Below are 13,291 nucleotides of genomic sequence, written 5' to 3'. Positions count from 1 at the left end.
CAGTATCCACTCCGTGCTAACAACAGTCTGGTTCCAGCCAGTATCCACAGCAGCTGTTTTACCTTCAGCAACCCAGCTCTTCCTGGAACACCAGCTGGTATAATCCTGGGTTATCTCCATTGCTACAGCCGGGCCTGGTAAGGACTTTCCATCTAGAAGATCATAAGAACTATCTCACACTACCAGTGCCCTGTGGCTCCTGCCATGCTGTAGTACTCAGGAACTGTATTTATTCTTTGCTGACTTTTACGTTTTCTTTTATTGCTGCTGTGATGCGGAGTTGTCATAATAAACATCATTGACTTTTATCTAAGTTGTCGTGGTCACGCCTTCGGGCAGTTATTATTCATGTTACTTACATGTCCAGGGGTCTGATACAACCTCCCAGGTTCCGGTACATCTCAGCCCCTACAACTGAGGCTGCCTCCCGTCAGCTCAGGCCCTCAGTTGTGACAGATATTATTCCAGGTCGAGAGACCCTCAAGCAATAGCAGTGGATGCACTGGTGACACAGTGGGTGTTTCATTCGGTGTATGTCTTCCCTCCACTTCCACTGATTCCAAAAGTTCTCAAGATTGTAAGAAGAACAAGGGTTCGGGCGATCCTCATTGTCCCAGACTGGCCAAGGAGAGCTTGGTATCCAGAGCTTCAAGAGTTACTCACAAAAGATCCTCGACCTCTTCCTCTTCGCGAGGACCTGCTGCAGCAGGGGCCGTGCGTGTATCAAGTTTTACCGCGGCTACGTTTGACGGCATGGCTGTTGAACGCCAGATCCTAGCCCGAAAGGGGATTCCAGAAGAAGTCATTCCCACTTTCATTCGGGCCAGGAAAAGAGTAACGTCTAAACATTACCACCGTATTTGAAGAAAATATGTATCTTGGAGTCAATCCAAGAAGGCTCCAACGGAAGAGTTTGACTTGGGACGTTTTTCTCCATTTTCTACAGGCGGGTGTGGATGCGGGTTACAAGTCATGAACCTTTTGTCTTTCAGAATTCACTCAGACTTCTCTCCTAGTCGTTGTGTATGATTGAGGTCTCATTAAAACTGAATTCCTCTTTCTTCAGTGTATCGTTCTCGGTCATTGACCTCATTGCCTACCCCTCTACATCTTCGAGCCTAAGTCTTCAATCCATGAGTAAGAACTACATTCAGCCACCTCGTTTCCTTCCTTTGCCGATAGCTGCTCCTTCAGTCAATTATCAGTCATCAGATCCCCAACTCAAGCCAAGCGTGACATGGAAGAAGGGGAATTCCTGGTTTTGCTGGATATTAAGGATGCGTATCTTCACATCCCAATATGGCCGCCTCTTCAGGCTTACCTCTTGTTTGCACTGCAGGACAGTCACTACCAGGTCCAGGCCTTGCCTTTCGGTCTATCAACTGCACTGAGGGTGTTATCAGGGGTGATGGCAGAGATGTTGCTACAACTCCGCAAGCAGGAAGTGAACATTGGGGGTAATTCTGAGTTGATTGCAGCAAGATTTTTTGTAGCAGTTGGGCAAAACCATGTGCACTGCAGGGTAGGCAGATATAACATGTGCAGAGAGAGTTAGATTTTGGTGTGGTGTGTTCAATCTGCAATCTAATTTGCAGTGTAAAAATTAAGCAGCCAGTATTTACCTTGCACAGAAACAAAATAACCCACCCAAATCTAACTCTCTCTGCACATGTTATATCTGCCTCCCCTGCAGTGCAAATGGTTTTGCCCAACTGCTAAAAAATGTCCTGCTGCGATCAACTTGGAATTACCCCCCATTGTTCCATAGTTGGACAATCTCATAATAGCTATATTCAGAGTATAGTTGATGGAAAAGATCACCCTTCAAACACAACTACTCACGGATCACGGGTGGATTCTCAATCTGCAGAAATCCCACCTAGAACCTACGCAGAGGCTTCAGTTCCTGGTAATGATATTGGACACGGTGTCTCAGAAGGTGTTCCTTCCTATGGACAAGGCAAAGATAATTCAGACGATGGTATGTTCCATTTTGAAGCTGAACAAAATCTCGGTACATCTTTGCATAAGCTTACTGGGAAAGATAATGGCCTCCTACGACGTTTTTCGGTAAGGAAGACTCCATGCATGACCATTCCAGCTGGATCTGCTGGACAAATGGTCTGGGTCACATCTGCACATACGCCAGATGATATGCCTTTCACCAAATGCCAGGATTTCCCTCTTTTGGTGGTTGCTGATCTCCCTCCTGGAGGGTCGACACTTCAGAATCCAGGATTGGATTCTGTTGACAACAGATGCAAGCCTCCATGGTTGGGGTGCAGTGAACCTAGGGGTTCTGTTCCAATGAAGGTTGTCTGATCAAGAGGTTTCCCTTCCGATAAAAGTTTTGGAACTCAGGGCGATTTACAATGCCCTTCTCCTGACCTCTTTTATATCCTTCAAGTATCAGGCCATACAGGTATGGTTGGAAAACGCACCAACTGTGGCATACATAAACCAACAAGGAGGTCCAAACAGCAGAACTGCAGTGAGGGAGGTGTCACAGATACTCCTCTGGATGGAGCGGAATCCCAAGGCCATTTCCGCTATATTAATTCTGGGAGTAGACAAATTGGGGAGCAGACTTCCTCAGTAGACACGATCTGCACCTGGGGGAATGGGGCCTCTACCCGCAACAATTGTTTCAGCAGATATTTCATCGGTGGGGCTACCCGCAAATCGACTTGTTGGTTTCTCAGCTTACCAAGAAGCTTCTGCGTTACTGTTCTGGGACGAGGGATCCACAGGCCACAGCAGTGGACGCTCTGGCGACACCGTGGATTTACCGGTTGGTGTACTTGTTTCCTCCAGGTCCTGTAATTCCAAGAGTTCTCAAAGGACTTAAAGGGACAGGGTTCAGGCAATTCTGATTGCCCCAGACTGGCCCCGCAGGGCCTGGTATGTAGACATTCTAGCCTTATTACTCATAGGCCCCTGGCCTCTGCTAATTCAGGATGATTATCTTACACAAGGGCCGTTAGTCTATCCAGACTTACCACGGCTACGTTTGATGCAATGGAAGTATATTGGGAGGATTTTTGCCAGGAAAGAGATACCGGGCAAGGTTATGTCGACTATGCTCCAAGCCGGCCAGATGGTCGCATCAAAACATTACCATTGCATATGGAAGAAATGTGTCTCTTGGTGTGAGGGTCAACAGTATTCTGCTGTGGATTTTCATCTGGGACATTTCTTGCACTTCCTGCAGGCTGTTGTGGATGTGGGCCTACGTTTAGGCTCCATAAAAGTTCAAATCTCAGCCTTGTCTTTTTTTTCTTTCAGGGAAGTAGATTATAGTGGTACTATAGAAATAGAAGGTAGTTTCACTTCCAGGCAATTGCTAAAATTTAGTGTAGTGACCCCGGTCCAGCTGTCAGGCCACGCACCAGGATCCATAATGGCAGTCATCTCCCTCCCCAATATCACCGCTGGGCTCCGGTGTCTGTGGGCAGCCCATTCTGTCCCCAGCAGTAGCGGGAGCTACGCACCTGTGTTTTCTGGAGAGCAAGTACTCCCGTCTGAGCCAAAAGCGCCTTCAAGTCAGGTATCCGGAGCGTGCAGGAAAGACTGAGTGCACATAGCCCCAGAATACAGCCCGTGGCTTCATAGGTATCACTAGGCTGCGGCAGTGAACAGTGCCCGGAGTGAGCGGAGCAAGTGGTTTTAGGGCAGTGAGAGCTATCAGGTAGGGTAGATAAGAAGCCACTTAGTGAGGAGAGCTCCAGAAAGCACGTCTGGATGGACCACGCTCGTCTTATTTATTATTTTATATACTAACAGGGGTGACAGGTGTGGTACATCCCTGCAAAGGCAGATCCAATCTCTTTCTCATCAGACTCTGCTGTCTTCCCTGCACTCTCACTCAGATGTTCACTGCTGCCAGTAGCACACGTATGAGAAGCAGAAGTATGGTGGCTGCTGTATAGATTCTGATACCTAATTCTCTGTATCATACTTACCGTACACACATCATCCTTATTACTATTGAGAGAATAGAGGTAAGACACTGATGATGGGGATGTAAAAATAGGATTTGAATTACCTACCAGTATATCCTTTTCTCGTAGTCTGTTGGGGATGCTGGGGTCCATTTAGTAGCATGGGGTCTAGACGGGTTCTTTGGGACCCACTGGCACTTTAAGAGTTTAACAGTGTAGGCTGGCCCCTACCTCTATGCCCCTCCTACCAGACTCAGTCTAGAAACTGTGCCCGAGGAGACGGACATACTTCAAGAGAAGGAAATACACAGATAGTGGTGAGATACACACCAGCTCACGCATAACAAAAAGGAAAGCCAAACTAACCAACTTGGAACAACAATACTGAACCAATTAACACTGCAGTAATACGAAGCACATGGGGGGCACCCAACATCCTCTACGGACTACGAGAATAGGATTTATCGGTAGGTAATTAAAATCCTATTTTCTCTTACGTCCTAGAGGATGCTGGGATCTATTTAGTATCATGGGGATGTACGAAAGCTCCCAGTACAGGAGTGAGAGTGCTGAGGTTCCTGCAGAACTGATTGACCAAACTTGAGGTCCTCAGAGGCCAAAGTATAGAACTTGTAAAACCTAGCAAACGTGTTCGACCCTGACCAAGTAGCTGCTCGGCAAAGCTGAATAGCCGGGACACCCTGGGCAGCTGCCCAGGAAGAACCCAGTTTATGGGTAGAGTGGGCCTGAACAGATTTTGGAATTGGCAATCCTGCCGTGGAATAAGCATGCTGGATAGTAAGCCTGATCCAGCGTGAAATTGTCTGCTTAGAAGCAGGACACCCAATGTTGTTGGGATCATAAAGTACAAATAGTGCGTCCGACTTCCTGTGATGAGTAGTTCTCTTCACATAGATTTTCAAAGCCCGCACGACATCCACGGACTTTGAGGTAATTGAGGTGTCAGTAGCCACTGGCCCCACAATAGGTTGGTTGATATGAAAAGCCGACACAACCGTAGGGAGAAATTGCTGACGCATTCTGAGCTCAGCTCTATCCTCATTGAAAATCAAGTAAGGGCTCTTGTGCGAAAATGCCCCCAATTCTGACAGGTGTCTGGCAGAAGCCAAGGCCAACAACGTGACTGCCTTCCAAGTAAGAAACTTTACGTCCACCTCCTCTAAAGGTTCGAACCAATCCGATTGCAGGAACTGCAGCACCACATTAAGATCCCGAGGCACCTTAAGAGGCACAAAGGGTGGTTAAATGTGCAGAATTCCTTTCAAGAAAGTTTGAACCTCAGGGATAGCAGCCAATTGTTTCTGGAAGAAAATAGACAATGCCGAAATCTGGAACTTGATGGAGCACAAACGTAGGCCAACATCCACACCCGCTTGCAGAAAGAGGAGAAAATGTCCCAGTTGAAACTCCACCGTAGGAAACTTCTTGGATTCACACCAAAACACATACTTTTTCCAAATCCGATGGTAATGCTTAGACGTTACCCCCTTCCTAGCTTGGATCAGAGTAGGGAAAACTTTATTCGGAATGCCCTTCCGAGCTAAGATCTGGCATTCAACCTCCATGCCGTCCAACGGAGCCGCGGTAAGTCGTGATAGGCAAATGGCCCCTGCAGTAGAAGGTCCTCGCGAAGAGGAAGAGGCCTCGGAAGATCCGCGTGCTAAGCCTTCCTTGGCCAGTCAAGAGCAATGAGGATCACCGATACTGTTTATCTTTTTATTAGTTTTAGAATCCTTGGGATGAGTGGAAGTGGAGGGAACACATATACTGACTGGAACACCCACGGAGTCACCAGGGTGTCCACAGCCACTACCTGTGGGTTTCGTGACCTGGAACAGTACCTCCGAAGCATCTTGTTGAGGCGAGAGGCCATCATGTCTATCTGAGGTACACCCCATCTGCGTGTTACCTCTGTGAATACTTCTGGGTGGAGGCCCCATTGTCCTGGAAGGAGATCGTGTCTGCTGAAGAATGAACGCCTACAGTGCCAGCGCGTGTCGTTCTACCCAGAGGAGGATTCTTGTACCTCTGACATTGCAGCCCTGCTCTTCGTTCCACCCTGCCTGTTTATGTAGGACACCTCTGTGATGTTGACCGACTGAACCTGCATGACTCGATATTGCAGAAGATGAGCCACTTTTAGAAGGCCATTGTATATGGCTCTTAGTTCCAGAATGTTTATTGGAAGGACCAGTTCCCGGCTTGACCACTTTCCTTGGAAGTTTTCCCCCTGGGTGACTGCTCCCCAAGCTTTGAGGCTTGCATCCGTGGTTAGAAGAATCCAATTCTGAATCCTGAACCTGCGGCCCTCAAGCAGGTGAGAAGTTTGCAGCCACCAGAGTAGTGAAATTCTGGCATTCGGTGACAGGCATATCCATTGGTGCATGTGAAGATGCAATCCAGACCAGTTGTCCAGGAGATCCAGCTGGATGAAGCGTGCATGGAATCTTCCGTATTGTAGAGCCTCGTAGGAGAATACCATCTTCCCCAGAAGGCAAATGCACCGATAAACCGATACCCGGGGAGGTTTCAAGACATCCCGGACCATTGATTGGATCACCAAAGCTTTCTCCGCCGGTAGAAACACCCTCTGCACTTCCGTGTTGAGTATCATCCCCAGGAAGGTCAGTCTCCTTGTCGGTTCCAAATGTGACTTTGGAAGGTTCAGGATCCACCCATGATCCCAGAGTAGTTGAGTTGAGAGCGCAATACTCTGCAACAGCTTCTCCTTGGAAGATGCCTCTATCAGCAGATCATCCAGATATGGAATTATGTTCACTCCCTGCGTAAGAGTAGCATCATCTCCGCCATGACCATGGTGAACACCCTCGGTGCTGTGGAGAGGCCAGATGGCAATGTTTGGAACGGATAGTGACAGTCCTGTAGTGCAAACCGTAGATAGGCCTGGTGAGGTGGCCAGATCGGAATGTGAAGGTACGCATCCTTGATATCCAGGGATACTAGGAATTCCCCCTCCTCCAGACCTGAGATCACCGCTCTCAGAGACTACATCTTGAATTGGAAAACCCTTAAGTAGGGGTTCAACGCCTTCAGGTTCAATATAGGCCTTACCGAACCATTTGGTTTTGGTACCACAAACAAGTTTGAGTAATCCTTGATTTTTGGGTGAGGTGGAACTGGAACAATAACATTTGTTCGTACCAGTTTTTTAATGGCTTCCTGTAGAATAGCACTTTCTGTCTGCGAACCTGGTAAGCCTGATTTGAAGAATCTGTGAGGTGGGAGTACCTGAAACTCCAGTCTGTACCCCTGGGTAACAATATCCATCACCCAGGGGTCTAGGCATGATGACGCCCAGACGTGACTGAAATCTTTTAGTCTCGCTCTCACCTGTCTGATCTCCAGGCTGAGAGGTCCACCATCATACTGAATATTTGGTGGAAGCAGAACCTGGATTCTGTCCCTGGGAACCTGCTGGTGCAGGTTTTTTTGGATCTTCCCCGACCTCCTCTAAAGAAGGTGGGAGGGGGTTTGGATTTTTTAAATTTTGAGGTCCAAAAGGACTGCAGTGTAGGTGTAGGATAATATTTTCTACCTGGGGCTGCTGCAGAGGGAAGAAATGTTGTCTTACCCGCAGTCGCCGTGGAAATCCACAAATCCAATGCGTCCCCAAATAGTGCCTGACCTTGAATGGCAGGTTCTCCACACTTTTTTTGGATACTGCATCTGCAGTCCTTTGGCGTATCCTGAGTCCTCTGCGTGCCGAGACAGCCATGGAAGTAGCAGGCCAATGTCCTTCATGGCCTCCACCATGAAACCTGCAGAATCCTGTATGTGCCGAAAAAACAAGTCAATGTCACTCCTATCCATAGTATCTAAGTTCTCTAGTAAGGTGCCTGACCACTTTGCTATGGCTTTAGAAATCCATGCACAAGCAATAGTGGGCCTTAAAGCCATGCTTTTAGCAGTGTATAGTGATTTGAGCGTAGTCTTAATCTTGCGGTCTGCCGGCTACTTTATGGCGGTTGAACCAGGGACAGGTAAAACCACCTTTTTAGACAGCCTAGATACAGAAGTGTCTACTATAGGTGGGTTTTCCTACTTCTTCCTATCCTCTTCAGGGAAAGGGAAAGCAATGAGAATTCTTTTAGAGATCTGGAACTTTTTCTCTGGGTTTTCCCAGGATTTTTCAAACAAGGAGTTTAACTCCTTAGAATCAGGAAAGGTCAGCGAGGATTTCTTATTTACTATAATCTAAGATTCCTCTACTTGTTCCGGAACCTTCCCAGAAATATGCAAAACATCCCTAATGGCTTCAATCATTAGCTGCACCCCTTTAGCAAGGGATGCACCGCCCCCTGCATATCCCCATCACCGTCCCCTGTATCAGAGTCGGTATCAGTGACAGCTTGCATTATCTGGGCAAGTGTACGTTTTTTAGGGTATGTAGGTGGGGTTTTAGATGAAGTAGTGGGAGCTGAATACTTCAAACCCACTACAGATTGTCTCAAAAACCTGCGTCTCTTTCTCAGTATGTGACATCCTTGTTGAAATCTGGGATATCATTCCCCTTAAAGAATCCACCCATGGGGGTTTGGATTCAGAAGGCTGAGACAACACATTGCAGTCCGGAGTACATGGAATAGACTCCACAGGAGAAGATACACACTCTGCAGCATAGGACACAGAGTCCTTAGACATGGCAATGTGGATATACACTTACACACACACACAGGAAAATGTCAGACACAGTTTCCCCCAGAGTACCTTCAGAGAGTCATAGAGTATAAGGAGCCAGCCACACAGCGCCCCTGTAGACAGTTATTATGATAAAAGCCTGGCGCTGACTGACTGACCTTAATAGGGAGGGCAGCGCTCCCTGTCAGTGTCCTAGTTCCTATGATCTGCAGAGAGAAAATGGCGCTGGTGAGTGCTGGATCCACTCTGAGAGGAAGCCCCGCCCCTTGTAATGGCGCGCGGCTTCCCGCACTAATTGTTTATACTGGCCTGAGGATTTTAGTGATAACAGGAGGATTAGCCCCTGTTAGCTGCGTGACCAGTGTAGAGTTTATCCGTGCTGGCTCAGGACGCCCCTCAAAGCGCCTACACTGTGTGTTGCTGAGCCTTCCTGGAGCACAGCCTGTCAGAGCTGCGCTCCCACCCTTGTGCCGCCATACCCGCCGGCGACCCGCAAACCGGGTCACCGACGCTGTACTCAACACTTTCTTCTGGCTTTGTTAGGGGGTGGCAGCCGTACTGCGGGAGTGAGTAGTCGCCCGTGGGCTTGTGATCAGCACCCTCAGGAGCTCAGTGTCCTGTCAGTGGAGTAGAGAACCATTAACTCTTCAAGACGTTGGTTCCGTCCCCCTCCCTAAGTCCCACGAAGCAGGGATTCTGTTGCCAGCAGCCTTCCTGTAACCTAACTAACTCTAGAAAATAAAAAACTAAGAAAACTCCTAGGAGCTCCCCTAGCTGTGACCGGCTCCTCCGGGCACATTTTCTAAACTGAGTCTGGTAGGAGGGGCATAGAGGGAGGGGCCAGCCTATACTATTAAACTCTTAAAGTGCCAGTGGCTCCCAAAGGACCCGTCTATACCCCATGGTACTAAATGGACCCCAGCATCCTCTAGGACGTAAAATAAAGTAGATTATAACCTAGCAGATGATGATGATGATGATTACAGGGTATCATATGTTGTATTGCAGGTAATATACCTTGTTTCACACCTACTCTGCTGTAGCAATATACCTTATATAAGGGTGAGTAACACATGTACAGGCTTACCAGCGTATGAGCACACACATAAAGGAATGCTACCTTACCAATGCTTCCAGGAGTAACGTTAGGAGACATTTCTCTGATCCATCAGCTCATATGACTGATGTTATTGTTCATCGAGAATCTCCAATTCATACGATATGTTCCCCATCCATTGTTTTACATTGGTGCTGACATAGGACTTGGCGAGTGACTACATCTCCATTTATACTTCATGGTTAGTTACCAGTACAAGAGAGAGATATTTCTAAGTCTTATTATAATATTACATTTGTTATTGTGAGTGTTCTCAGGAGGGTGGACACAATGATAGTCTGAGACACAATATTATAAAGCCTTCATTAAAAGTTATGTTTTATTATACACACACATTTACAATTAAGTGTCCCAGAGAGTCGTCTTCTCCTATTGTTTACAAGATTAATATTGTTACAGAAAATGTCACATTTCCATAATGTATTTTATTTCCAGCAGATGGACACACAAGCAGGAATATCTCAGAAGGACATCTAATGTTATCCCCGGATTGTGACATAAAAGATGACGACAGTAGACAGGATTCTCCAGGAGATAACCCCATTACCCCAATTATACATCCAGCTCTATCAGCTGATCCCCCTGATCCTGGGAAATGTTCTCCTGATCACTCTGATATTGGTGCATCTGTTCCAGCTCTGACAGTAGATACAGTGTTTCCGTGTTCTATAGATGCCAAATGTTTTACACAGAACACAAAGCCTATTAACCCACACACAGGTAAGGCAGGTGAAAGGCCAATAATATGTTCTGAGTGTGGGAAATGTTTTACATACATATCAGATCTTGTTATACATCAGAGAAGTCACACAGGTGAGAGGTCATTTCCATGTTCTGAGTGTGGGAAATGTTTTGCATGGAAAACACGTCTTGTTACACATCATAGAAGTCACACAGGTGAGAAGCCATTTCCATGTTCTGAGTGTGGGAAATGTTTTGCACACAAATCAGCTCTTGTTAGACATAACAGAAATCTCACAGGTGAGAAGCCATTTTCTTGCTCTGAGTGTGGAAAATGTTTTGTACGTAAATCACATTTTGTTATACATTACAGAAGTCACACAGGTGAGAAGCCATTTTCTTGCTCTGAATGCGGGAAATGTTTTACACAGAAATCAGATCTTATTGCACATCAACGAACTCACACAGGTGAGAAGCCATTTCCATGTTCTGAGTGTGGGAAATGTTTTACACAGAAATCAGATCTTATTACACATCAGCGAACTCACACAGGTGAGAAGCCATTTCCATGTTCTGAGTGTGGAAAATGTTTTACACAGAAATCAGATCTTATTACACATCAGCGAATTCACACAGGTGAGAAGCCATTTCCATGTTCTGAGTGTGGGAAATGTTTTGCACACAAATCAGCTCTTGTTAGACATAACCGAAATCACACAGGTGAGAAGCCATTTTCTTGCTCTGAGTGTGGGAAATGTTTTGTACGTAAATCACATCTTGTTATACATTACAGAAGTCACACAGGTGAGAAGCCATTTTCTTGCTCTGAATGCGGGAAATGTTTTACACAGAAATCAGATCTTGTTAGACATCACAGAAGTCACACAGGTGAGAAGCCATTTCTATACTCTGAGAAATAAATCAGCTCTTGTTACACACAATAGACATCACTCAGGTGAGGAACCATTTTAATCTTCTGGAGTATACTTATCATTGCCATGCGTTGTTCTTCAAGGTTCTTATCCTATCTCCTATGCTTTTTGCAATATACATGTTACCACTGAGTGAAATAATCAGATGTCTTGCCCTCATCTACCACTGCTATGCAGATGACCTGTCTTTTGCTCTGGGTACTGAGAACTCAGTACCAATCCTAAATGGTTGTCTAGCTGAGCTCCAGGTGTGGGTGATGCCAGTTGGCTGTGACTCAGTCCTGGTGAAACATGTCCTTATGATAGAAGCTCACCAACAAAGGGCAGGGCTACAGCTCAGCTTTGCTACCAGCCAGACTTACACTTGGGGGTTCAGGGTTACATAATGCTGATCATGGGCGGACTCTTTGTGTCCTGGATGGTGGAGTGACACTTAGACATCAGGTATCAGCCACAATCAGATCCTCATCTGAGGAACATAGCCAGACTCCAGCACTTATTTCCCTCAGAAGATCTTCCTACAGTCATACATTCACTTGTATCATCACACATAGACTACTGCAATGTCCTCTACCTGGATCTCCCAGCAATAGAATTGCACCGCTTGTAGCTTTTACAGAATGCAGCAGCCAGGCTGTTATCTAACCAGCCCGTTCCTGCCACATAACACCCATTCTCTGCTCCCTTCACCAGCTGCCTGTAAGATGGTGACTATTACATAATCTTACTGACTTTCCCAGCCCGAAATGACCAGGGTCCATGGTACCAGAAGCAGCTTCTGCCTCCTTACTGCCCGGTTACTACCATCTGCAGATGAAGGACTGTTACCAGCAGTATCAAGAAACCCCAAGCAGTGCTGAGATGTCAGAGGTGGAGACAGGGTGGTGGCACTAGTGCTACAGTGGGGGCTGCCGGAGGCACTGTCTGTGAGAATCTTGTCCTCAAGCAGCGCTAAGGTGTCAGACGGGGAGACAGGGTGGTGGCAGTAGTGGGGGAGACAGGATGGTGGCAAAAGTGGGGGGAGACAGGGCGGTGGCAGTACTGGGGGGGAGACAGGGTGGTGGCAGTAGTTGGGGAGACAGGGTGGTGGCAGAAGTGGGGGGAGACAGGGCGGTGGCAGTACTGGGGGGGAGACAGGGTGGTGGCAATAGTGGTTAGGAGACAGGGCGGGTGGCAGTAGTGGGGGGAGACGGGGGTGGCAGTAGTGGGGAGAGATGGGGCGGTGGCAGTGGGGGGAGACAGGGTGGTGGCAGTAGTGGTTAGGAGACAGGGCGGATGGCAGTAGTGGGGGGAAGACAGGGTGGTGGCAATAGTGGTTAGGAGACAGGGCGGGTGGCAGTAGTGGGGGGAGACAGGGCGGGTGGCAGTAGTGGGGGGAGACGGGGGTGGCAGTAGTGGGGAGAGATGGGGCGGTGGCAGTGGGGGGAGACAGAGTGGTGGCAGTAGTGGTTAGGAGACAAGGCGGATGGCAGTAGTGGGGGGGAGACAGGGTGGTAGCAGTAGTGGGGAGAGACAGGGCAGGTGGCAGTAGTGGGGAGACAGGGTGGGTGGCAGTAGTGGGGGGAGACAGGGCAGGTGGCAGTAGTGGGGGAAGATGGCGGTAGCAATAGCGGGGGAGACAGGGCGGATGGCCGCAGTACAGTGTCAGGGGCTGCTGGAGGTAGTAAAGAGGTGTAAGGGTCCCACACAGAACCAGTTGATAATTAGACTTAATGATGATTCTGCTTCCTTATTTCTAATTAATCCCTTGTATGTGTTACTGTTATTTGCTGTGTCAGCCTTTATGTGTGTTCTGTGTAATAATCCTGAAAGTAGTGCTGCTACCAATCTCATATCATTTGTAGTAACTTGGAAAAGATGAGATATGAGGTGCACTCTGGAAGCTTATAGGGGGTTAATCAGAGATGATCGCAGATGTGACATCACGCAGCCCCTGGAAA

General features: G+C 47.6%; 1 protein-coding gene across 1 annotated transcript in view; it reads left to right on the top strand.

Annotated features, from left to right (window-relative positions):
* Positions 1–12,338, top strand: part of LOC134983408 (oocyte zinc finger protein XlCOF22-like) — a 33,177-nt gene extending 20,839 nt beyond the window's left edge. Inside the window, exon 5 of the mRNA XM_063949099.1 lies at positions 10,177–12,338. Within this exon, the coding sequence (XP_063805169.1) occupies positions 10,177–11,339 (1,163 nt within the window). The 3' untranslated portion in view covers positions 11,340–12,338. The remainder of the gene's footprint in view (positions 1–10,176) is intronic.
* Positions 12,339–13,291: the final 953 nt, after the last annotated feature.

The sequence above is a fragment of the Pseudophryne corroboree genome (assembly GCF_028390025.1).
Source record: "Pseudophryne corroboree isolate aPseCor3 chromosome 3 unlocalized genomic scaffold, aPseCor3.hap2 SUPER_3_unloc_14, whole genome shotgun sequence".
Taxonomy (NCBI): domain Eukaryota; kingdom Metazoa; phylum Chordata; class Amphibia; order Anura; family Myobatrachidae; genus Pseudophryne; species Pseudophryne corroboree.
The sequence above is the reverse complement of the archived record's forward strand: the minus strand, read 5'-3'. Positions and strand labels throughout refer to the sequence as shown.